Source organism: Corvus brachyrhynchos, unplaced genomic scaffold, assembly GCF_000691975.1.
Source record: "Corvus brachyrhynchos isolate BGI_N302 unplaced genomic scaffold, ASM69197v1 scaffold9, whole genome shotgun sequence".
Taxonomy (NCBI): Eukaryota; Metazoa; Chordata; class Aves; order Passeriformes; family Corvidae; genus Corvus; species Corvus brachyrhynchos.
In genome coordinates, this window is record NW_008240037.1 from 3,081,532 (window position 1) to 3,107,659 (window position 26,128).

The following is a 26,128-nucleotide window of genomic DNA, read 5'->3' on the forward strand; positions in this document are numbered from 1 at the left end:
AGGAGTTCAATGTTGAATATCACTTCCTTGCTGTTTGGGAACAGACACAAGTCTGTCCAACATCCTCTAAGTGAAACTTTGAGTTGGGAAGAGTTTTGTAGAAGCCTGGTCTCTAGAGCTCAAATTGCAAAATGACCCTGTATTGGTTGTCTGGAGAAGCAGTACTGCATGAATTCCCACAGCCCAGGTCCATGCAGTAAATAAGTTCTGCAGAGTATCTTCAGCTTTCCTTAAATGAATGAGACATCTACCAAAAATAAAAATGCAAAGGGGGTTGAACAAGACCCATTCTAGCAGTCTTCTACTGCCAAGTAATACTGCAGAAGATCAGTGAATATGTATTCATTTCCTGAAAATGCCAGTCACTTTTTCGGGCATGGTATTTGGTGATGATATTTTGTGGTTTTACTTGGCGGGACACCAATACATTTGTAATACTCAATAAAACTTAGAAAAAAATCTCTATTGGGGGCAACATAAGTACTTATATGAAAACTCAAAAATAGAAACTGCTACCATAGGCTTGAAATGTCCAATTCTTAGCTAAGTTTGTGGAATTGAAGGAGAGCATAACTTTAGGAATAAAAACCCCAAACTACTTTACCAGAATGACATATTTTTCAGGGGTAATCTTACATTATTACATCAAGTGTATAATTAGTGTATAATATGGAAAGTATTAAATTAATCTTTGCTTCCCACTTGTTGAATGTGAGAACAAATGTGAGGCATTTTTTATGCTTCAATAATATTTATTAATCATTATTTTTTTGTTGTTGCTGCTTTTGTTACCAATCTAAGCCAAGCGACCTAAGGAAGCATCGGAGAAAGGTACGATACTGGGGCTTTTTTAAAGTTTGGGAGACAACATTTGTCATATTCCTCTGCTATTTAGATAACTGCGTCCCTTGCCAGCAACTGCATCCCCCCCTCTCCTTTTCATTCAGTGCTTGCACATAACCATTTTAATCCTACCTGGAAAGGCTTCAAGGAGTCACAGCTAAGCCACAGAATCAAGGCCCACAAGTGATATCTTGGAGTAATAGCCTCGACAGCACAAACTTAAAGGAATACTTATTTTTAAAAAGTATGGGCACAAAAGAATTACCTTCAAATGTATTTTGGCCATTCTTCCTGCTGGAGAAACTACAGACAGATTCCTTGAAATCTTCTGGAGTAATATAAAGTTGTTTACAGAACTGGCACTGATTACGAGGTTACATGACAGATAATGGTATTTAAGATCAATCCTTATATGCTCTGACAAAATTCCTCTTTGTCTATGCCTATTGTCAAACATACTGACTATTCTAGTAACATGCTGTGAAGAGAGTGGTCATGTTTATTTATTTACCATCTCTCTTACATCCCTGAGAAATTTAGTTAACCTGAATAATCCTGTCTAATGCAAGAAACCTACTTACACCTAAGATTGCCTTCATGTTTAGACCTTCACTGTACCAACCTGTTCAGCATAAAGTGAATGAACTTCTTCTACAAGCATAATCTCATTTCTCTCCAATATGTGCTTTAAGCTGCCATATTTGAGCAATTGTTTTTCCCAATAGCATATTTCAAAAAAGCGAACCCTTACAATTGGCTCAACAAATTGCACTTGAAACCTTACATGCTTCAGTCCACTTGACAATATCATGCAGCATATGTTGAAACATTCTTGAAAAGTTAATATGCTCTCATCAGAGTCTGTCTCCCCCAGATTGCAGTAGTTGAAGAAGATGGGCGTGAAGATAAAGCCACAATCAAATGTGAAACTTCTCCTCCTCCAACACCCAGAGCTATCAGGATGACTCATACCCTTCCTTCTTCATACCACAATGATGCCAGAAGGTAAGATGTTTGTAACATGAATTGGTACCTCACAGTTTACCACATGTTATTGTTTTCAAATCATGCTGTTTAACTATTCCAAAATGACCTGATTTCTTCCCTGTTTCCCATGTCATTAGAGGAGAACCTTACCCATTGTCTGTTGCATGACCCTGGAAATGTTTATCAGTGCTAAAGTACATGCTGGGTATTTCTGTTTTGAGGTACAGTTTTGATGACTACTGGAAGTAGCAATGCTACAAATCCTAGAAATAAAATCAGAATGCTGACTACCGTATTTTTCATAAATTGGTCTTAGCAAAGGAAAAATATTTATTTTCAGCCTTGCCTGACAGTGAAAATGTGATCTTGTGTTGCTCTATATGTTGCCAAATAATTTAAAGATGTGATTGTTTCACTTGTTGGGAGATCATTACTAAATTATAATCAATTAATTTATTTACAGAGCTGTTCAGAAGAAAATAAAAAATTACCTGAAAATCTTGACATGTTATATATTCTATCTCTTTATTATCATTTTGCAGTAGTTTGCCTGCTTCATTGGAGCCAGAAAGCATTGGTCTTGGCAGTGTCAGCAGCAGTCAGGACTCCCTGCACAAAGCTCCCAAGAAGAAAGGAATCAAGTCTTCAATAGGACGATTGTTCGGTAAAAAAGAGAAGGCTCGACTTGGACAGCTCAGTAAGGAATTAGTGGTAACAAGCTAAGGTCACCATTTCACTGCCAGTTTTTTCCATTTTTAATTTTGCTTTTTTTTCAGCTTCCAATTTGCTCATTTTTCTGTTTTCTCTGACGCAACTTTCCCATTAAATTTCATTGTTATCAGCAATTACATTTGTCAAGACTTTCCCATGACTGTAGTGCAAATGAAAGGAGAGTTCTGGCACAAATTACTGGGGTCATCTTCTTCACTCAACCTGGTGCTTCAATAGTCTGTTGAACTAGGGTAGAAATGGTAGCACTTTTTGCTCGAATAAATACATAAAGAGAAGGTGAGAAGTTAGTAAGAAATACATGGCTATAAGAGGTGTACCTATGTGAGACAGAAGATCTTTGCAAGTAAGAGTAGCTGCTTTTCAGATTTCAGTGTGTCAATACATGCCCTCTAGTGCCTATTGCTGAATGTCCTCAGGATAACTTTCTTTTTACAGTTATGCTGCTCACAGCAGTGCTTAGTTTTCTTCCTGATTCTTCTGCCCTTTTCCCTTGCCAAGACTATTTCATTTTATTTCATTCATGGCAGAAATTTTCCTCTGCCTATTTCTACAGGATATGTCTATGTGGACACATGCCAACACAAGTATCAAATTGGAACAAATGTCCCAATAAAATTGAAATACTGGCTCTTTCATAGTCATGCAGATGTCAGATAGTACAAGTTTGTGAGGCACTAAATCTTACTGCCATGGTGACCATGTAACACTTGTAAAAGAATTTTTTTAAGACCTTGCAGTAATTGTAAATGCTTAAGCAGCAAGCATAAGCCTGAAATTAAAACCCTACATTTGTATTACAATGTGTCTTTATCACAGCTAACAAACCTGTTGCTAAAATAGGTAAAAAATATAGTACTAAGGTCAAAGCATCAGAGTAAAATTGAAAAACTGAGTTTTCTTCATTTATACTCCAAACTTCTCCTCTCTGCCTATGAAAGCCATGTATTCTTGAAAAAAAACCAACCTAATTTCTAGTTGCAATCTGAATTCCCTTTTTTTTTTACTCATTATGGAAAGAATAAATCTTTTTCAATCTTTTAAATGAGAATCTATAAATGAGTCTTTCAAATACACCTGTATGCCACCTTCTGCATTGATGGATTATTTTATTACTTTAGACTGCATCTCAAGTTAGACTTTATTAATTCACATTTACATTCCATATAACCCTTTTTATCAATACTGATGGTTTATGCATATTAATCTACAATTTCTCAGAAAGTCAGGAACATAGAGGACAAAGATGTAATAAATGTGTTGGTCTTCCCTGCAGTTCTTTGGAATGTGAAATGAAAATGAAATAACAGCTTTAAAGGCTATCTCAGGAGCAATGTAACCTGGCAATAGATTAATTTCTTAATACTCACCATGATTAATAATGCATACATAAAATTTGATAAAGTCCATTTGTAATTCCCCATACTAGGTCATGAAATATTAGTGATTTGCAATTATATGGATTTTTTTGGGAGTTCCATCCTTTAACTCAACAGCAAAGATTTCAGTATAATGCGCATTTTAATTAAGCAAACTAGGTTTACTGGCATGTATAAGACTGTTACCTAATCAAAAAAGTAGGAGCAAAATATTTTTCAGAAATTAAAAAGACATTGAGCAGCTGAATTACAAAGTAGTTTTTCTCATCTTAATTTTTAACATATCAAAAGAAAGGCATTTATTGAGTGGCCATTCCCATTCAATGGCGGCATCATAGAATATGATTCCAAGGGACAATGAAATTTAAAAAACAACATTCATGGTAATACTTGACTCAGTTTCACAACAAGAATATTATCTGTGCAGCTATATAATTAGGAGTTCTATTTGTGGTAAGATACTGCATCACAGAAATTTATATAGCAAGTCCTATCACTACGGCACTGCAAAATATTTGTATGGTTTTCATAACCTAAATTTATATAGCAAAATCAATAAAAGAATGTAATTTAGTTTTCCTTGCTTAAACACTCATTTAAAATAGACATATCCTTCTTATATGTTTTAATGTGGAAAATGCATCTTCTTCAAAAGCTCATTTTATATACTCTTATTTAAGAAACAATATTGAAAACGAGTTGTATCACTAGGTTCAACAGAGATGTGCTATTACCCAGAATATTTCCTTGCTCTGTGTTCCTTGCAAAACTCTGAAATTATTAGTATTCAACCCCTAACCCTGACAGAATTTTGTTGTTTTATTATTTGATAATTTTGTCATCTCTGCTAAACCATTAGCATTACTGTTCAAAGCCAAATTCATGCCTTAGGAGATCTTTCTTAGAATCAATATTCAAGATTTCTAGAATCTTCAAGTTTTCTTTAAGTTTTTGGAGAAGGAAAAAGGAATGCTATAGGCAGCACGAGTACTCTTTCTTTCCTTCTTTTCTTCCTTCCTTCTTTTCCAGTCTTCTCTCACTTGACAAACACCACATTAGGCACTTATGTGTTCTTCTCCTGTTACATTTTAAATATTCCAGACCCTAAACCAAACAATACCTTTCAGGCATTTTTAGACTTGCCCAAGCAAGCTGATTTGCTTGGCATATGGAAAGGTCAGCTTGTTAGGTAACATTTATTGTGGCCACATCCAATACAAGGTACCCTCAGTTATTCAAAGCCCAGATGTATTTGGAGAATGGAGAAATGTGTTATGCCCAAACTACTCTCCAACCTCTAATAAACCCTCATTGCACTGCACTCATACCATCTCAATCCAACATACTGAGAGCTGCCCTCTCCAGGAAGGTGTGATGTATTGATTGCTTGCTGAATGAAAAATGTAATCCAGAGTCAGCAAGAAGCATTTAATAAGATTTTGTAAGACTTGGACAGGCAGATGAAGTATAGAAAAGTGTACGTTCACGTTTTCTTCATTTGTGAGATGCGTTTGCATCATTCTCATTGTGAGATTTGCAGAAGTAGTGTCCTCTTTTAATAAAGAAAAATCTGTCTAGACGAACAGGAGTGTTAAAACAGCACCTTTTTAAAAAAAACAGCTCAAACCCAAGCTTTTCTAATTTTATATCATAGACATGATGCAGTAGGTTTTGTTCCCACTTGATTGAGGCGTATGTAAATCTGACTTGTAAAAGGCTGTGGAGCTATTTCACTACGTAACATTTATGCATGATTTTTTTATTAAAATCAACAAATCAGAAATATTTTAATTTATTTTGTGCTTTTTAATTATGCCAGTGTCCACTCCACAATTATTCACTATCCATTAGCTGTGAAATAAGAAATTGCCATTTTTGAACAGAGTCAAGCATCAACATTTTACCATACTGTTGTCTTCTTTCTTGTACCAGTTACACACCTTCTGAACTGGAGCACAGGAGGAAGGCAGCCTTCAAAGGAGTGATGCAGTGCCTCTGTCTGTACACATACATGTGGGAATGAGAGGACAGTGTGAAGCCAGAGCCAGGAGACTGTACTGTGCTCCATGAGCAGGTCCCCTCTTTTTGAATCAGGGCAGCAATAAGAAAAGTCAGACCATTTTCCACTTCTGCACTAGGAAACTCATGTCAGTGGCCATATGGATCATACCAGTCACGTCCTTAGTTTGTAATACAATTTTACTTTTGTCCATGTGTCCTTGCTTACTGCAAGCTTCCTTTGTCACTCTCTGTAAGTTATTCAAGTTCCCTTGACTCTGACAGGATTTACGTGCCTATGAGACACCTCCAGGGAGATGCAGGAGGCTTTTTTATTTCTCTGACAGATTCTTTGTGTCACCTCTGGGAGTTTGTAGGGATAATGACATCTAAGACTCTCTATGAAAGCAAAATGAAGACTTTAGCACTACTACATTAGGTGAGCTGTATTATGGCGACAGTAGAGAGACAGTTCTAGAGAATGCACTTTAATTTGTACATTTCTCAACTAAGATTAAAAAATGGTGAGAGCATTGCTTACTTAGCACCACGAGACTGAGCCTTAGGAGCCAAAGAAAAATAGGCAAAGGAGATCAGGGTGCTCCTGTCATATATTTCTGCTAAACATAAGGAGGAGAAAACATTTTTTTATTCCTCTACTACTCTTTTGTATGTAGTAAATGCTTGGCAGAATTTACTTCTGCAGGTGATAGATGTTCTCCACAAACACCAGATGTCACAGCTAAGGGAAGCAAACATAGATGATGATGGTGGGTGGGAGGGGGATTGAAGGGTTGAGGAGGGGAACAACAGAGAGAGATAAGGGAAAATATGGTGGGGGTTTGATTTGTTTTATTTTCCAGGAGGTTACATGGAAACAGAGGCAGCAGCTCAAGAATCTCTGGGATTAGGCAAACTTGGAACACAAGCAGAAAAGGACAGAAGACTAAAGAAAAAGTGAGTACCATTTTTATGTGACTTTTTGGCTGAAACTTGATTCAAATATCAGGATTTTTATTGTTTTATTCAAAGTGTAATGAGAAGTAAGACCATCTAATATGTAATTTTAGCAGTGATGTTTCTTTCCAGCGTAAAAGTTTTTAAAGCCGCAAATAAAATATAGAGAAAAATATTCAGAGTCTGTCAATTGTACAATATTATTTCATTTGTGAAAGAACACAGGTTTATGAGAGAGACATTTTTCCATTTCACATTGTCATTAATCCTGTGCTTTTTGCCTTCAGTACAGGTCTTAAAAAATAGACATGTATGTAATGACTATCTATGTCGATTTTCTTTTTCAAAAGGGTTTCAAATGCTTTTTATTATTATTATTATCTAGCGAACAGAGTGTTATTTCTATTTTTAGATGTCAAAGGTTCCCCATAAACCCTAGCAGCTTCACTTTCTTTTTGCCTGTCAGCAAATGCAGGCAAAAAGCAACCTAGCTTTTTGTTTGCATCAATTATATAATTATTTAATGCTGTCTTTCATGCACCTCCTTGTAAAAACAATACATTGACTCATAGCAGCTACCAGGAGCTGTGAAGAACTAATAAAATAAGGCTACAAACACAAAAAAAACCTCTTGGCAGCGTTGCATTCCCAGTGTAATTAGAGGGTGTCAGAGAAAAAGATGATACTTAAAAATGACTTTGAAAATTCATTCTGTAAACAAATAGGTTTATTTTTCATCCATAACCATTAACTTTACTGCTATTATTTGGATACTGAAAGCCTCATTTTTTAAAATTTTCTGGGTTTTCAGGTTTGTTTCAGTCTTTTAATACTCCTGTGCAGAATTTCAAGAGAATTTGCAATTCTAATCCAAAGAATCTAAGGATAATGTTTGAGCTTCTCTTTAGATTTTTATGTTGAATATTTTTAATACTTTCTTATCAAGTGCTTGATGAAATATGACTTTAAATGTACACATCCATGTAATGTCCAAGTGCAAGCATTCTGTTTAAATCAGCCTCAATTTAGCAATTAAAGATAGAGAAGTAGTCATTGTGCTAGCTTAAAGAGAAGAAAATTGAATTAAGAAACTCGCAGTAGCATTCAAAGGGATGTTACAGTTGATGAGTCTTGTCCCTGTATTTCTTATCTATACATTTCTATCGCTAATCAGTAATTTTAAAAATATATAGATGTAGATTATGTTACCATGCTCATTTTACTAAATCTAGAAAGCATCTTTGAGGCCATCATTATAGTTCATAGAGAATATAATTTAATTTTCAGCAGCATTTTTTTTGAAGTCCCAATGTACCTTCCAGTTCTGAGGGCTGAATGTACCACAATATTTAAATCACTTTGAAGGGACTAATGTGTTCATTTTGTACACTTTCTTATGTGTTAGTTCTTTAAACTGGGTAAAATAACATAAGACTTGACACACACAAATGAAAACATGACATGACTATTTCATATATAGATGGCCTACCAAGTTTTGGGTCTGTAAATAATGGGTCTGCAGGTAATCTGTTATTAAATTTCTGTCCAATCTCACAATCAGAACTTTCCCATGCTTTCCGCTTTTCAAGTCTTTCCTTTTTTTCTCTTGTGTCTGTCTGTCCTTGGTTCTTTATGGATTAGATGTAATCAAAATGTTCTCTGCTGGAAGGAATCTTTCCTTTGTGACTATGATTATTCTGTTAATCTGAATTGTGTATTATTTATCGTAAGTGTATGTTCTACAACTATGTCATGAAGAAATTTAATTTTTTCCCGTGTTCCTTTTAGGGTTACCTGTCTTCATAGTTTTTCACCTAAGAATCCTCAGAACTGCATTTGAGATTCCCCTTAATGTACTATCAGAGAAAGGTTAACATGCATTACTGGTTTATGTTATATGCTAGATATGTTATATCATTTTAGAGGAACCATAATACAGGAAAAAAATATAACGTATTGTGTTAGAGGTATACATGAGATTCTACTGAATTATGGGAGTCATTAGGGCACCAGGCTATCAACAGAGTGTATGAGAATTAACACCTGCTTGTAAGAAATGCAGTCACAGAATCACAGAATGAGTCAGGTGGGAACAGACCACAGTGGGTCATCTGGTCCAACCTCCCTGCTCAAGCAGGGTCATCCCAGAGCACATGGCACAGGACTGTGTCCAGATGATTCTTGAATATCAGTAAGATATTTGCATGTCTTACCTTAGAAAATACTAGATTGAGACAGTCCAGAAAGTAACTTAAGTGAATAGTTTGTTGCAGTAGGTCACATTCATTTGTACCAATACCTAACAATGCCTAATTCCCTCTGGAAGTAGCCTTGCCATACATGCAGTAGGTGCAAGGTTACTGAGCTGTGTAGTGCAAATGAGGATACTGTACTGTGCAACATTAATGGTGGTGGGGATGTGTGTGAGGTCTTTAAAAGACATAATAAGAGAAGACTGAGAATCATTTCCTAGCTCATGATGTAGCAGTAAGATTTATAGCAGTATGATTAAAGTCCAAATGGTTGATTCCTTTTTTACTGCTAAGCAAAATGACTCTACAAACCTTGCAGAGACCGTGAGCACAGTTGCTAACTGTGTTAGTAACTAACTTGGATTAGGATGTAAAAGCCCAAGAGAACCAAACCCACCAACAGGATAGGAAAAGAGTAGGCTGAAGCTGGGAAATACTACTTTGTGTTACATTTCAGGTCTGAGAGAGCTTTACTTATGCTGGCTTTGTCACTTCCTTTAAAAAAATAAAAACCAAAGCCAAAGCAGACAAAACCAAAAAAATCCTACAAAAAAACCCCAAAAACCTGCAATAAAACAAACCAACAATACAAAAAACCTTGAAACAGTGATGCCAGAGCCAATTCTCTTTTCCATAAAACAGGTATAATACCACATACTGAAATTGTTTCTCTTTGACACATGCAAGTTAGATGAAATGGCTTTAAGCCCTATTAACAGCTCAGCAAACATCTCCATTCAGTGGTGGTTCAGGTGCAAGAAAGCAAGGATTCTCCCCCTGATGTGAAACAGAGGTCAGATTCATCACTGTAATCAACATATGAGTGCTGTGATAGTAGTCATGATCTCCACCAGACTCTGCTATTAGCTTTGGTTTAGTTTGGATAGAAGTCATTATAAAAGGACAGTTTCCTACTAAAATTATATCCATGGTATCTATTAACTGAGAAATAATTAAAATGCTAAATTTCTAATTTTGCATTTTTGAATGTATTTAATTTCATCAGTAATTTCACAAGGATGACCCTACCCCAGGGATGAAGATGCATGGCATTTCAAATTGCCAGGTGCTGCAGCAGTAGGTTCTAATGGTCCATCAGGTGTCCTGGGCTCCCTCAAGCAAGCATTGCACTGACGCTGATCCCCACGGAGTTAGGAACACACTGGAGTGTGTTACAGTGTTTTAGCCCAATTTCTTTGCATGGAGTCAGGTACTGAATAATACATTTCACTCTGAAAAGCTTAATGAGTATGGTAATTCTGGAGACCAGTTCTCTTTCTGGTGATTATAGCGCCATTAACCTAAATTTCAAGGTTTCCCTGCTTCATGTTTAGAAGATGCTATTTAGATGTAAAATTTCTTTCAGTTTCAGTTGACTACTTAGACATCATTAAAATGTAATTAACAGTTTGTCTCAGTGATGTGGTAGACATTTATAAACCTCCAACAAGAGTCTCTATTCATCCAAAATTCAGTCATTACAGCAGGTTTATTAGGAGTAAGCCTTACTCCTAAGGCATCAAAGAAAAATTAAGGAAGCTGTGAAGAATTTTTAAATTATACCCAACATCTCTTATTAGCTGAGAAGATGAATTTAAGTTGCCTGGCTCATCCATAGATGTTTGCTCTCAGACATTAAATAAATGACAGTTCTACTTAATATTGAAACCTTTTATGTCTTACTATTTGTAAATTGAGCATGCAGTCCTAGGAAAAAAAAGATCAAAGAAAGGGGTATTTAAAGTATTTCAGGTGTTATTCATTGTTTAGTGAAATAAAGTGATGTTGGGGTGTGACAAAGAATAATGCACTTAATTTTTATTATTTAAACTAGACTTTATATTTCACTTCACTTGTTCTATATAAAAGGTGGTGATATTTTGTATATAGAATCTTCTGCCTTTTGCTTGAACTTTCAGAGCCTGTTTGCCTAAGGAGTAAACTCTTCAAGAAAATTCAGGGCTTAGGACTAGAAGTGTTAAGGCCACAGATACTGTCTGTCACTGTTACATTCATTTGCATCCCCCAATGACTTAAACAGTTTGCACTCCTCTAAACCACACCTTTTAAATAAGATAAACTCTCCAGAAGGCGCCCATCACCAAATGAAGAATGGAGTTTTCTCTTAGTATATTTTTTCCTAGTGATTAACAAGTCTCCCTTTGGAAAATGGTTACCTAATTTCCAATTCTGAATTTTGTAGTTGATTCCAGCTGCCAATTCTCTGTGACTGTGTATACTGTATGTCAGATGTTCATGACTTCATCCTTCATGGGTGTTGTGCAAACGGTGCACAAAGACTTGGCCTTGGCATTCACACAGGGTTGTCATGATAGCCCAAGCCAGGACCCAGCATAGGAAGTTCAGGTCAGTCCAGTTTCTATTGCAACTTGTAAAGGTTCCTGAAAGGTTCACGTAGAGTCTTAGTGTCCTCTGAAACAGCAGAAGTTGATCAGTGTGTGTCCCACAAGACAATTCATACCTCAAAAAATGAGTAGATGACACTGTGCCTAAAATAAAATAAACTGTATACCCTTTAAAAATGCATATCTCCACTGACCTCATCTCAGGTAACAAATGAAGGCACTTTAGAGAAGCTGTATAAATGTTTTACTGTCTTTTTCACTAAAATTCCATACAATGAACCCTTTATGAAAATATTCTAAAACAATGAACTCAGCCAAACTTGAAATATTATCAACAAATAGAGTTGTGTTTGCTTCCCTTTGTGCTGTAACTATCCAAGTGAACATCAATGATTTTCTCCTTACTCACAGTTTTGCTCAGGAGTGGTGTCAAATTGCCCTTACCCAAAAGCCTCTCTGGTGGCAAATACAGCTCTAAAGAGTTTGGCTTTGTACAGTGTACTATAGCTCTGAGGGCCAGGAACCCTTCTTAAATGTAATGTTTGATTTGATCTGCAACAACATGCAAACTAGCAGCAAATAAGTGTCTCTCTGAAGAAATACAAGGTATATATATGGCATGTGTTGCATGAAAGTGTGTAATAATTGGTCATAGTCACTGACATTTCACAGGATGTGTTTATTTTATCCCGTGTAAAGCACCACCGTAAGGTAAGGTTTGAGAGACATTTCAGTGCAATGTAGTCCTAGATTGCCACTCACAGGTGGATTTGACCTTGTTCTTGCTGCTGGTACAGTGGGAGATTGGCTTATGCCATCCCTTCTGCAGCAATCCCAAATGAAAATTATTTTATAATTGTATATTTTGTACATCTTATTGCAGAAATTCCTGAGAAAGAATGCACGTACAAGCCAGCTATTCTGAATCATGCAGTCCAGAAGCTGATAGATCCCCCACTTCATTAATATGAGTCAAGAGCAGAGCTTTAGCCTCACTTTTTTCTTTAGTTTTGTTTGATTTGACGCTGGACAAGAATCTATTAATTCCATATTTCCAAAACAAGTTTAAGATGTGAGGTTTATACTTTCCAAGGAAGATCAAAGTAAACCTTCCTTTCCCAAGAACCTGGTTTTGGGGCATTTACTCCACAACTACAGGTTTTTGTTTGCCAGATACAGCTTCCTGCCTTCAAGTGCATCGCAGAAGAGCCTTGATGTGCCAGGACACGTACATGTGCTTACACACATGAATAAACACTCGTAAAATCAAGACCTAAGTAATTCTCATATGTAAAATTACGGTGTAAAAAAGGTATTCTTAGTATTCATAGCCTTATAATTAACTTTGCAGAATTGCAATGCTGTTAAGTCTTAGCTGACTGCTGTGATGTGCATGTTAAACAGCAGGAACGTCCATATGGACAGGAGAGCATGTTGGATTGACTCTTCTTTCTTTCTATTTAGGGAAAAAGAGAATGGTAAATGTTGATAAGTTCATTTGATAAACAGACTTTCATATTTTTTATGGGCAAATCCAAGTTTTAGATGTCTGTCAACAGGCAACTTGAAAAAATCTCCAGGTAGACTATTTCATGGAATAAGAGTCTGAGACAGTGTCATTATTATGTAGTTGCTTTTGAATCCACATGATGCCCCTTTAATTAGGTTAATTAATTAGGTTTCATGTGTGCAACTGCAATTAGAATTTGATGTAGTATATTTGTGACTACGAATAATTTCTGTCCTCTGCAGTATGCAAATAGCTGTTTCTAATGATTTTCTTAATTGCACACATTTTAGAAAAATGAATCCAATTGAATTAATTAGGGTGTTTTTCTGTGCCATCCACCTAATGTTCCTATACACTTAATGCTTATTAAACACCATTGTATCCTAAACACATGCTATTTATTTTTTTGCTGTAGATCTTAGGAATACATCTTTCTCGCCCCCAACCTTTTATTTTCTGAATCTTCAGGAAAATTGAAGTTTTGCGTTTAATTTCGTTCCTTCCTGCCTCATCTATGAAAAACTCCCTGATGTTGTTAGTAGCTTTTAGACTGATTTTTAGTTTTTCTTCCCTTTCTAGCAAAAGGGAAGTAGCTGTTATTTTCTATTTTCTCATTCTGGTGAAGGAAGGAGAGGTGTTCATTGTTCTGATATGCACTTTGGGATTGTCTTCTGTGTGCAGCGTGGTTTTCTCTTGGCTGGATCTATGTGTAGTCTTTGAAACATACATAAAGATGTATTTTCTTTTTAAACTTAATTCCTTTAGCAAATATTTTAACTGGAACACTTACTTTCAAATCGTTAGTCAGTGAAAGCTTTTGCAATATTAAAAACATGTTTTGCTCTTACATTGATACTTGGAGTCTTTTAAGCATTACAAATGTAAAGATAAATGGGTATTTATTTTGCAGAGGATTATTAAACCTTAATTAGATTATTCTGATGATGGAAAATGATACAACATATTCTATATCTAACTCATATTTTAAAAAATATTTTATTTTAAAAAAATAATATTTTTATCCTTTGCCAAGTTTTTAAGATTATTTTCCTCATAAAATGTAAGAGTATTTTTATTGGAAAATTCCAAGTCTTTAATAAAACAAAAAGCCCCAAGGCTCTAGTCCCTATCTAATCTACATGCATAAGCCTATCCATTGCAATTTGGAACTTCTGGGTAAATATAAGCTTATACCCTGATGCATGCAGCTGTCTCTCTAAACAACTCTCTCCAGCAGAGGTAAATATCCTATCAGATTAACTGTAGAATTAGGATTTAAAAGAAGAATGGGTAAAACACAGCAGAGTAAAAAAATTCTACAAAACTTTTATGTTAATATATGTGTAAGGAAAAGGTAATGAAGTGGTGACAAATTTGTTGCCGTATGGCAAAAAAAACCCCAAAACTATAAAAATACCCTAAAGAATTAAAAGTCCATTTTTCCCTGCTGTATTTTATTGTTCTTCGACAAGATGCTCAGGAAGTGACAGAATGTCCCTTGATCCTCTGCTCCTATCATGGCCTTCAAGTCCTGTAAATTATCCCCAAGTGACTGCAAACTTTCAGGTCATTAAAACTGCAAGAGAATTACTTGCATTCCAGTCAATCTCCCTGTTTCTCTCTAGGCATACTCAAAGGTATACTCAGTAGAAAATGTAACAAATAGCAGTTCTGATTCAATTTACTCCAGAAGGCTCAAAATTAAAAGCTTTTTAAGCAAAAGTGATCACATCAGTCTTTACAATTAGCTCAGAAAATGAGCATGAATCATGAATGCATATTCAATTCTTGTGCTACTTCCATCAGATTCGGTAATTTTATAATAGTTCTCTAGTACTTTACTTATAGTACATACTTTTGTTGTCTTTCCCTTCCCTAATCTTCCTGTCTTAAACTTTCTGTGTATAAATTTGTCATTTGTTTCCATCTCCTTTTCTCTATTGCACTTTCTCTCCTCTCTCTCAGCTGTTCTGCTGATCTTGCACACATGAAAACAAAATTTAAGTCCTCAAAAACGGTGCCCTTCTGAACTGACTGAAATGTCTGCAACTTCTTCTTAGCTAATCAGAGCAAAGGCTTTTCACCTCACATTTTCTACCAAGCCTTTGTAGATCTGTAAATCATTTGTTAATAGAAATGTAATATTTTGAGATGTCTGGGTTTCATTCAGGCCTATAATTTTCTTTTTTATGATGGCAATTAAAGGATGATGTAGAAAGTTTATTATCAGCAATGACATCCTACTTTCTTCTCCATATACTGTACCCATTATATTGGCAATAATAGGTTACCTAGAGGGTAAATCATTCATACCAATGTTGCTACTGATCTAGTGTTAGTATGACTGCTGAAATTAAAATACTGCCAGGCATAAATAGCCACTGAAAATGTTACTCACCTATGTACATGAAATCTGCATTTTAAAAACAAGCAAACAAAAACCAAAACAAATTTTACAAGCAAGTCTAGGTCATTTATGATTACTATGAGATCCTTTGCTAAAATATTATTAAAGTGCACATGGAAAAGTAAACCTTCGTTTGTGGTCCACTCAATTTTACTGTGTATCTGTGGTTAATTTGGTTAAATCCACAGGTTTGGGGTTTTCAACATTCTTGAGGTTACACAATAAATCCTTAAGAAATTATTCAAATCTAAGCAAAAAGCTTTGATTTGAAAGCCTACTCCACATTCACTGTGTTTATTGATCTTTGGCATGAATATGTATTGTAGATGGAAGATGTGCTGTGCTGAGTGGTACCTAATAAATAGCCAACATGAGTTTAATGAAAATCTCATTTTGACAATTTCATCTGTTCTTCACAAGAGTACTTAAGTTTTTTTAATTATTGAAAGACCAATTACAAAGGTTTCTGTAGTTATAATGGTGATATTATTTTATCTATCATACTATTTCTTTTTTTTTTATGGACTACTATATGTTCATTAACATTTATGTGCTTTTTTTTCCATTCATCTCTCTTCATCTCATGAAAAGCATATCTGGGTAAGTTAAAATGCCATGGTTGCTGAACATATTAATCCTCAGCACCATGTTTATTTTCTATGTTTTATTCCTACTTTTTTTGTTTTTTCCGTGAATCTTATGTAACAAATCCATGCAAAAAATTGAAACTGAATCCATGCAAAAAAAGGAAAGCTTTCAAAGTATTCAGAATAATGGTAAACCTTGAAAGCGTACACAAATTCAGGTCAGGACTTTCTCCTGAAGTGCTTAACAGAATGAATTAACTACTTGGAGATAATTTCTATCTTTTTTTTTAAAGTAAACACATTTTGGGAGGTCTAAAATCCAGAATCACAAAGAAATTTGAGAGTTGAAGTCAGTGGAAAAATTTTGAGTTTAACAAATGATGTTAAGGCATATATTCTGTTTAATTAAATCACAGAAGACTCACAAAGCACACAATTTATTATTTTTATTCCATTTGAGCCCTTATGCTGTTTCAAAGCAAACATATGCAAAAATGTTTTATTTGTGCATATAATTTTACTATTTTCTTTTTCACCAGTTCATTTTCTTGTTTGTTTTGGTTTTTGTAATTGTTAACCCAATATCAAGTTTAAAATCTTCATCTCTTTGATCTATTGTAGAAATGCTATTTCTTCTTGAATAAGAATTTGCAGACTTAAGGAGGAAATTTCAGGAGGTGAAATGGTACAAAACTTAGAGAACAAGGGTTACCACATTAATTTAGAATATGTGATTATGAAATGGCTTTATAAAAATAGATCTGATAACATATGATCAGCCTGGGAACACTGCGTGTCTCTAATGTAGTACAGTGCACACAAGATTGCAAGACTATGTATTATGCAAGTCTGCTTATTTCACAGCTATTTTATTTGGTTTTTAATCCTAGCCCTCTCAAGCTCTATTTGTCAGGGTCTGTCTCAAGCATTCCTGAATGTGCTTCACTTAGCTTAAGAAATAGCTTCAGAAAAAAAGAATACTGCCCTTCAGTTTGCATACAGCTTAAATGTACACCTAACATAGAATATTCACAGTACTGTTATTCTGTGTTACCTGGGATACTGTGAAATTTATACTTCCTTATTTTATAGATTTAAAAACCTTCTGTTTATTAGTTGCATCTTGATTTCTGTATTTCAGTCACTTTTTTCTGAAAACTCCTCAAAGTTTAATACAAATATTTTGTGAAACATTGGAAATTGTATTTATTCATTGTTTCCAGTATGACCTGATATTGGGTATCAAAAAGGAGAATGAGGATTTCAAATAATTTAAAATCCAGATCACTTAAGAGCCAAAGTTCAAACAGGATCTGGCATAGTTTTTAATTAGTGCAGCCTTTAAGTCAATCAGATCCTTTCAGATTAAATTAAATCTGCATAGTGTGGCAATATGAAGTCTTGAGTCTCTCCCCAACCTCCCACTCCACTTCCTACTTTAAATCCATTTATAGTCTTGCAGAAAATACATATAAAAATGTAATTTGCTATTTTATTATATATTATTAACTTATACAAATTCAACTCTTATTTTTTCATACAGTGTCCTGAGTTACAGGATTCTAGCATGTCTTAAATATTTAACAAATAACAATAGAAAGGATAAAATCCAAATCCAGCTTAATTCATTAGAAATCCTGTCTCCTGATTTTTTCAGTCTTTGAATGTATGTTGGATTTCAAGCGGCAGATGTGTTTAATCTTACCTTGAAATCATAGGATTACTCAGATAAATACAGCATAATTGGTCTATCCTTTCTGTCTGGTTCTCTTCTAGAAACCTATCATGTGCAGTACTTTGTTCTAAATGAAACATTTTAATATTGGTGATAATAATAATCATAATAATGTCAGTTAATAATCAGAGGACCTGCTAGGTAACAACTTCAATCTGTTTTCTATTTGAGAAAATGTCTGTGACTAAAGGCCATTTCACAGTCTAAATTACCTGTTAGCCAAATTTTTAAATCAATTCTGCCTGTGTTTTACAAACATGATCTGGTTCTTGACTTCACTGTGCCTCCTTTTTAATTTATCTCACCTTTATGATTATGTTTCAACTAAGAGACATATATATGTGCAGTATAATATTTCTGAGGTCTTTTCACGTGAATCCTTATTAGATATCAGAGTAAATCCTATTACTTGCAGAAATGTGAAGATCTATGTTGAAATATTGTTTACGTTTCATCAAGACAATGTCTGGACATCGTGTATTGCACAGAGTGTTTGCATTATGTGTGTTAGAAATCCTAAGCTGTCATTGCTTGTTTGCTTCATGGGGGGCAGCCTTATCTTCCTGAAGAAAATTGAATAACACACTTTAAGTCAGGATATCGTTAACTTCCTACACAAATTCTATTTAATGATTATTAATGTTTTTAATGAAGTTCATTGGGTTTTATGCAATGAATTGATGACGGCTGCTGATACAGAGCTAGAATTTCCCTGGTGCAGGAGAAGAATACATATCAGGTAGATTGGCAGGATAGTAACATAGTCTCACTCATCATTTCTGCCTTCCTATTGCTTCCATGTACTTCTCCTGCCCAAAGGATTATTGAAGCTTTCCTAAGTCCCCACGTTGTGAGACAGTTGTGCTCTCAGGTTTTTAGGTTGATCTGGGCAGTTAGTGGTACCTGGCTCTTAGGTGAGTGGTGCTGAGGCAAATGGCCCAGAGTTAACAGTGTCTTTAGCAAGTCATTTTGGGGAGGATTAAACATCAGAAGTCAGTGCTAGGGAGGAAGCCCTGCTTCTCCAACACACATCTCCGCAACACAACTTGACATTATGTGATTTTTCTTTACTGTCTTTGATAAAAATGTGAAAACAGCCCACTTTATGAGGCACTCCCTAAAACACACAAATAAAAGGATTTCTCAGATTTTGGATGGATGTTAAAGAGTTGATGTTCGTGAAATTTCCAGACTTTGCAAAAGCAGGCTCAGGGTAATGATATATTTTAAATAGCATATTCCAGTTACTCCTGTAATATCTCCAGGAGGAGGATTTTGTTCTTTAGCAGTAATAATGTTGTCTTTAAAAATATGGCTTTAATTTGGAATTCATTCCAGTGGTAGTAAGTGGTTTAAAGCCCTATCTGCAAAATAATGGCATTTCTAGTAATGCCTAATTAATGTCAATTTTTTCCTTATGAGCTTGTTTTCATACATTGCCAAAAACCTAAGCAAGCATGGAAATAATTGCCTTTTAATTCCCTTCCTCCTGGCCAATGCAACATGGACACATTGTAATATGTCATACTCTTCTGAGAAAGTCTGAGGAGGAGAAAATCCCCCATTTCCCTGAAAAGCACCTTCTAAATTAGACAGGCTGTTTAATGCTTTTCATGATCCCCAAACCCTGTATTTGTACTGAAGGAAAGAGGGAGTGACAAGCTCTAGGGTATTTGTCTCTCTTCTTCCTGTGATCAATTGCATTTTTTTACAAGGATAATTGAACTGCAGTTACCAATATTTTGCTTTGGGGTTCTTCTGCTTTCAGGAAGCCGGTGACTATCCCATAAGGACAACTTTAGACAACATTCTGTCCATTCTAAAATATTGTTTTATGTTCCAAAACAGGCAGGTCACTGGATTCATTTTTCAGGTGATTTGCACAATTGGTAAAAACAGTGCATATTATTTCCTACATGATACTTTTAACTTGATGAAAGAGTGGAAGTTTTTTTCCTGTAGTGCTAGTTCATATTACAAAAAAAACCAAAACACACCATTAGAGTTTTCACTGACTGCCAACTAAAGAATATCCCTCTTAGTCAAAAAATAGAAATTCTGGATTTAACTTTGGCTTGTAAATTGAAGGTTTAGGTTTTACAGATCTCTTAGTTTGTATTAAGAAGTAGTCAAAGACTAATATTCCAAAAGTAAATTATCATTTCAATAAACTTTAATATTGCAGTGCTGTTTATAAGAATCATCTCAGGAAGGAATTATAAATTTTGAAGCATTTAATTCTTTTTAAGGGAACAAAAGATCATAAAAGTCCTTTTACTATTTTTCTGCATCAGTGAGTGAGGCACAACCCTTATGATGGCTATATTTCATGTGCATGTCTAAGTACAGGATTTTTAACTTTATGCTAAAAATATTTTCAGCTCAGAGCAGTTTCCTTCTACATGCAAAGACCATTTGGATTATGTTTATCAAACTGTAGGCTTTGGCTATAGCGCGTATGTATATACACACATATATGGTATCTCATTTCTGTCCTGGCCCGTTTCCTTCAGCCTAAATCGATAACCACAGCTCTGCTTTCCTTTAACTCTGTGAGCCAGACTGCCTCTGAAGTAACAGAAGTGCTTTCCCACTCTGGGAGAATGTATTGGTTTGAGAATCACTGGAATATTACTAAGCCTCCACACTTGGGCTGATACAAAATTTGCAAAGTCACAGAAGACTCCCTAGAAATATGTGCTTTGTAATTCCAGTATAAAGGAACTAAGTTTTTCATGGAAGTGAGACCTTAAAGTGCAAATGGCTCCTCTGCAGGCATCTCAGTTCCTGAGGCCATGCAGAGGTTTATCAAAGAGGCCAAGACTTCCTTCCCATCTCCTTGTAGTCCAGGTGCTGCTGCTCTTGTGCTTGGAGAGCACAAGCAAGGAAGGCCAGGGACCCTCAAAGCCATTATCTCCTTTTCTCCATAGCATGTTAGCCAGCCCTGCTCTTTCAGCTGGGATAATTGAAGAGAATAGCCCAGAAAAGGAAACTCTGGGATCATGTTCCTCCAGGGGTGGTGTCTCCATGAGACTCATAGCTGCAGATGGGGCTGCTCCCTGGGCTTGGGCTGGCTGCAGGGAAGGAGCACATTGTACAGGGTTTTGTGCAGTCCGTGCTCTGCCATGGGGCACCAGAAGTGGCCAGGTGAGGCAGGGGCCTTCCCGAAAGCATGTCTCTCCCTAAGGGTAGCCATGCCAGCTCTCAGAGCCAGTAGCCTCAGGAGTCCTGCAGCCCTGTTGTAGCATCTGAGGGAGGTACAGCATCGTTGTAGCACCTGCAGAACCAACCCTGAGGGAAGGCTGCAACCCGAACACCTCATCCACAGGTAGCTGGGATGGGGCCAAGTCTGGACATGCCTTAATTCTGCTCTCCTAAGCAGGCAGGTGAATACCTTTCATAGGTATTCACTACTTGTCTCCCTGGGAATATGGGGTTCCTGAATCCCCATCGGCTGCTGAAGGTAACATGGTGTTTGTGTACCCAGAGAGCAACTTCTTGTTTTACTGGGGGTTATGCTTTCACAGAAATCAAGGATAGCTCTACAGTGGCTTGGGATATCTAAGTGACAAAGGAAAGGTATGCTGCAAAGGCTGTGTGGGAGGAGAAGCTAGAACAACTTCAGTAACACTGTCAAGTATTTGTAATGTTACGTATTACTACAGCATAAACACAGAAAATAAAGCAGCTTTCTTTCTATATTCAGAGCCAGGGATTTAAACCTGTATGCAAAATCTCTTATTTGAGTTCCATATTCTGCTAAAGCCAAATTCTCTCAGTGTGGCCCCTTGGCAATGCAAAAATCCCTAAAGGACTACTCCTTACAAGTAAGATCACTCCGTCTGCTGTGATTTTGTAGTACAAGTATTTGAAAGGCTGCTCAGGCAGTGAAGAATTGTCAAGGGATAACTGAACCACAAAGGCTGTAGTAATAAAGGAAGACAGAACAAAATTGAAGCCATAATTCCAAGATTTTCTTGTTATTTGGGAAAGTAAGCAAATTTTAATACTACATTAGCATAGTCCTTGTCTAATTTTTTTCACTACAGCTTGTTGCTGGGAGCATTCTTTTGTGTTTCACTCAGTAGGAGGCAGCTGAAAACGTGTTGTTAAACACCAGAAAAAAAAGATATTTGAAGGACTGCTTTTTCTATGCCATCACCACAGTGGAAATGTCTGGTGAAATAGCTGAATGTTTTTAATATAGAGCATTTTCATGATAGTCTAGCTGACTGGTTTATACGTAACTATACCAAATATTTAACACCGCCATGTTAAATTAAGCTTTGAGAATGATGTTTTACATATACACCAGTTGTAGTCCAGAAAAAACTGTAGATACAGGATCTGGATTGGTATTCAATCAACTCAATAGAGATATATCTATGTATATGTATAAAACTGAGAAATCACATCAATTCTATAATTATAAAAATATATACATCAGTAAACCATGTAGAATTCTTTTATATATAATCAGTAATTAAAAAGATGCAAACATGGAACTACTAAAGATGCAATCAACTCTTAAATAGCCACAGATGGCATATTTAAGGTACAGAATAGCTGTACTCCACAGGCCCTAGCATTGTGCATAGCTGCTACAGCTGGCTTTGTGTTTCAAACACAGACACCTCTCAGATCCATCTGCATTATATCCATGCTTAGTTCATGTCTAGAAGTTGCCAGTTCTGGGCCTTTCTGAGTCATTAGCAGACCAGAGCTAAGTTAGTCTCAGGAAGAGTACCTCAGTTTTCTCTTTACCAGTGACTGTTTTGATACCCCTTTATTATAGGGTATACCGATTTTTTTTATTGCTTTGGCTAAAGAAAAGACAGAAACCTCACCTTTTGTATGTTAGATGTTTAAAAGGATGTCAGAAAAAATGGAGAATTTGGAATAGATTGAGAGTACATTCAACAGGAGAAAGAGCTGTATTGTTAACTGGTGTGTTCTGTGCTTTTTCTATGCCTGTCATTGTGCTTCACTGTTATTACCCTTCACAAAAAGGCAGAGTTGCGTCTTTTTGTCCCAACAGATACCTCCACGTATTTACCATTTCTTGATCCATTTTTAGACATGAGCTTCTGGAAGAGGCTCGGAGAAAAGGTTTGCCTTTTGCGCAGTGGGATGGACCAACGGTGGTTGCCTGGCTGGAGGTAAGTGTTGGACATAACTTGAAAAAGTAAGTCACATTTGTAGACTGCTTCTGTGTGCTTATCCTTACAAATCTTAAAAGAGACTGTTACAGCCTCTTCCCCTCTCTGTGTGCACTGTGCTGTCAGCACTGCATAGACTTTGACACTGGATGGTGTAAATTAGAGACTAGAGATAAAACAAGTAAGACAGAGTTACAAAGTGGGATGAGGACCAGAAATTTGATTGAATCTCAAATTTTTGAAATTTTTGCATTTCTCAGTCTCTAAATGTCTAGGAACTCCACAGACAGTTTATGTAGAATGATGAGTTAATTTTAAATAAATTTAAAGAATTTGTAACTTTCTGTATTTTAAAAACATAATGGGGAAAAAAGTGTTCCTCTCACCATTTTCACCTGCAGTGTAAGAGTTCCAGGTTGAAATCTCTCTGATTTGACAGGCAGTGCCTTCATATCTGAAATCCAGTGTGATTGGATTTCACAGCCAGAGAGAGATGTCCTTTATTTGGAGGACCTAAATGAATGAGTTTTGGAAATCAAGAAGAAAAAACATTCAGCAGAGCTGTCATCAATTTTGACAAAAATGTCAGTGAATATTTTAGATTAACTACTCAAAAAATACACAAATGCCGAGGGGAGAAGAAGGCAGAGAAAGTAAGAATGTTCTTATACAAATACACTTTTACATGGCAAGGCTGTAACACTTCAGTGCAGATACAAGCTCTTTGTTGGCTCAAAGAACAAGTGTCTATTCCTTACTATACCAAGCATTGCTACCTATTCACAACTTTCCTCCTTCCTGCTGTAGCTATAACCCACTGATCATCAGTTAGACTTTGTAAAGTGTTTCCCTTCAATAGGAAAAAAGATCCCTCTCCAAAGCTTTGGCAGATATGTGCTAGTGAATAAATGAAAGATGAGAAATGAAAGCAGCTAATGTTTACAAAATTTCTGCTTCACATTGGAGTTGCTGAAGGTACCTAATGAAAAAGACAAAATGAAAACTGCAGAAAGTCAGTACAAGCATTTTCATATGACCTTGGAAAACGGGATTATATCTTCCTTCCCAAAAAATCTCTGTAAATATGGAACAATCCTTAATTTGGCCACTACTTGACTTTTTCATATGACTTTAAGAGGTATGTAACAAGATTTATACCGGTCATAAATAATAATAATTACACTAAATGATTTGCTGAAAACATGAACATACAAAAGTCTGTAATTTCTGATACCAATACCCTCCTCTTTCAAGGTGATCCACAATTTCAAGCAGTTTTTGACAAGTTAAGCCCTAATTCCTTTCCCCTTGATTCTTTTCTGAAAAATAGGGTATGTTTCCCACTGTCTGAGAGGGGCTGTAAAGAGAAATCAGGGCCTATGAAGTTCTTGGGGAATATGATGACAGTAGCAAAGGAGAGCTCACAAGGAAGTTAATGTTGCAGTAGTAAATGCAGATTGAATACTGATGATAAAAATATATGAGGATAGGAGTAGTGTGTTTATTCAGTGAGCATCAGTGCATTCAGTCAGCAGATGGATGCTGTGTGCATTTCATACTCTCCTGAAGAAAAATATAACATATGCATTCATCTTCAGCTAAAGAATAAAATAATAATAAAGGAGACAAAGGCTGAAATTTAAGAAGTATATTGTGAAATTTTCAAACTTTTCAGGGCTTTTCAGCCTTAGCATTTATTCTTGCTGTTTGTATGTAGCACAGACACAGTTGAGAAATATTTTTAAGAATTTTTTGTTTTCCTAATTAATTATGGAAAAGCATATCAATCTTGATATCTGAGTTCTCTGTCTAGAATGATTACTGTGTTCCCTTTTTAGAGACTTTATCTAACATCATTTTCTTCTAGACAGCTATTTACTGAAGAATTTACTTATTTTGTTAAAGAAATTATTTACCTAATAAGCAGCAACCGTTTATATCTCTTTCTACAGTGAATAACTCACAGTGTTTACACTTTTCTGTTTTTCAAGTGCATGTGTGAAAAAAATTAATGTCAAAATAGATGAGGTGATGAAACCCATTTTAAAGCTATGCATAGTTTTCTCCATGGCCCTTTGTTTAAGTGCAGCTGGGTGATATCTACATAATTTTTGGTTTGTTTTATTTTTTTCTTTCATGAAACTTTGTATTTTGTAATAGTTTGTTGGAATTAGATAATGTTTTTGAGGTTTAGACTAGCATTGGATGGAGGGTAGTGGCTAATCCCATCAGTGGGAAGGATGTTTTCAAACACAATGCAGTCATTTCTCAACCTTTGTGATACTTCAGGACTCAAAGTCTGACTGAGCCTTTTGCAACCTGACAGTCAAGTCTGTTTTCTGTGTGACATAAAAGTGACCTAACAGCTGTCTTTTATGGAAATATTTCCCAGATAATGCATACACTTCTTAATAACCACACAGGTCTTCCCCCTACTGTGTCAAATGAAATGAAAATCCTTGCAATTCATCATTGCTTTCCAGATTTGTTGGTGAATTTCCTCATTTCCTTGACCTTGTGTCCTGTTTTAGTAAGCCTGTATTAAGAAAAAAACCCAACAATGGAATCAGCTAATTCTGATGGCCTATTTGAGATGCACCTAGCTAGGTCTTTGTTTTCCATTGTGTTATCCCTAAAATCTCAGTGATTATGGCATTCAGTGCTTATGTTCTTCTCACAGGCTTTCCTAAGTATGGTGTACTTCATACCACGATCAGAAACCTCACATAAATGTATCCCTGATATGAATTTACCTCCTTAGGGAAAAAAAGAGCTGTAGACACTGTAGTCATATAAATGAGGCAGCATAAAATGAGAAAGCTGAGAAAAACAAAAAATAATTCACACTCAGTAAGTCCTCTTACAAGGAAAGACTAAGTGGTGAAGCAAGGCTGGCCTGGGCTAGTAAGACTAACAAAAGGAGAGGAAAAGCATGTAAGTACATATCTTCTAAATCCATATGTGATGGAGCTGTGCTGCACCTTCTAACCAGTATTCCTAGCTGGGATGTGACACCATACCAGCCTGTTCCCAAATTTATTCTGAAGTCTGTCCCTGATAGGTTGGTTGTTTGAGCTGGGCTTGGTTAACTTCTACTAAGAAAATAAAAGCTGAGAAATGCAAGATTGTGTCCCTTGAATGCACCGTGTTAAAAAAAGAGAAAGCCATTTCAGTACAAAAGTGAAGAAATTACTTCAGTCCTCCTAGATTATTTTCTGT

The 26,128-nt window shown here is 35.9% G+C and overlaps 1 protein-coding gene across 10 annotated transcripts in view; it reads left to right on the top strand.

Annotated features, from left to right (window-relative positions):
* PPFIA2 (PTPRF interacting protein alpha 2) overlaps nt 1-26,128 on the top strand; it is a 296,329-nt gene that overhangs the window by 253,422 nt on the left and 16,779 nt on the right. For 6 of the 10 annotated variants that reach the window (XM_017743915.1, XM_017743910.1, XM_017743908.1 and 3 more), the window contains 6 exons: nt 802-831; nt 1,718-1,848; nt 2,373-2,527; nt 6,800-6,893; nt 16,020-16,028; nt 22,828-22,909. In XM_017743915.1, coding sequence (XP_017599404.1) covers nt 802-831; nt 1,718-1,848; nt 2,373-2,527; nt 6,800-6,893; nt 16,020-16,028; nt 22,828-22,909 — 501 coding nt within the window. The remainder of the gene's footprint in view (nt 1-801; nt 832-1,717; nt 1,849-2,372; nt 2,528-6,799; nt 6,894-16,019; nt 16,029-22,827; nt 22,910-26,128) is intronic. The other 4 variants (XM_008641118.2, XM_017743916.1, XM_017743913.1 and 1 more) reach the window with 1 other exon arrangement.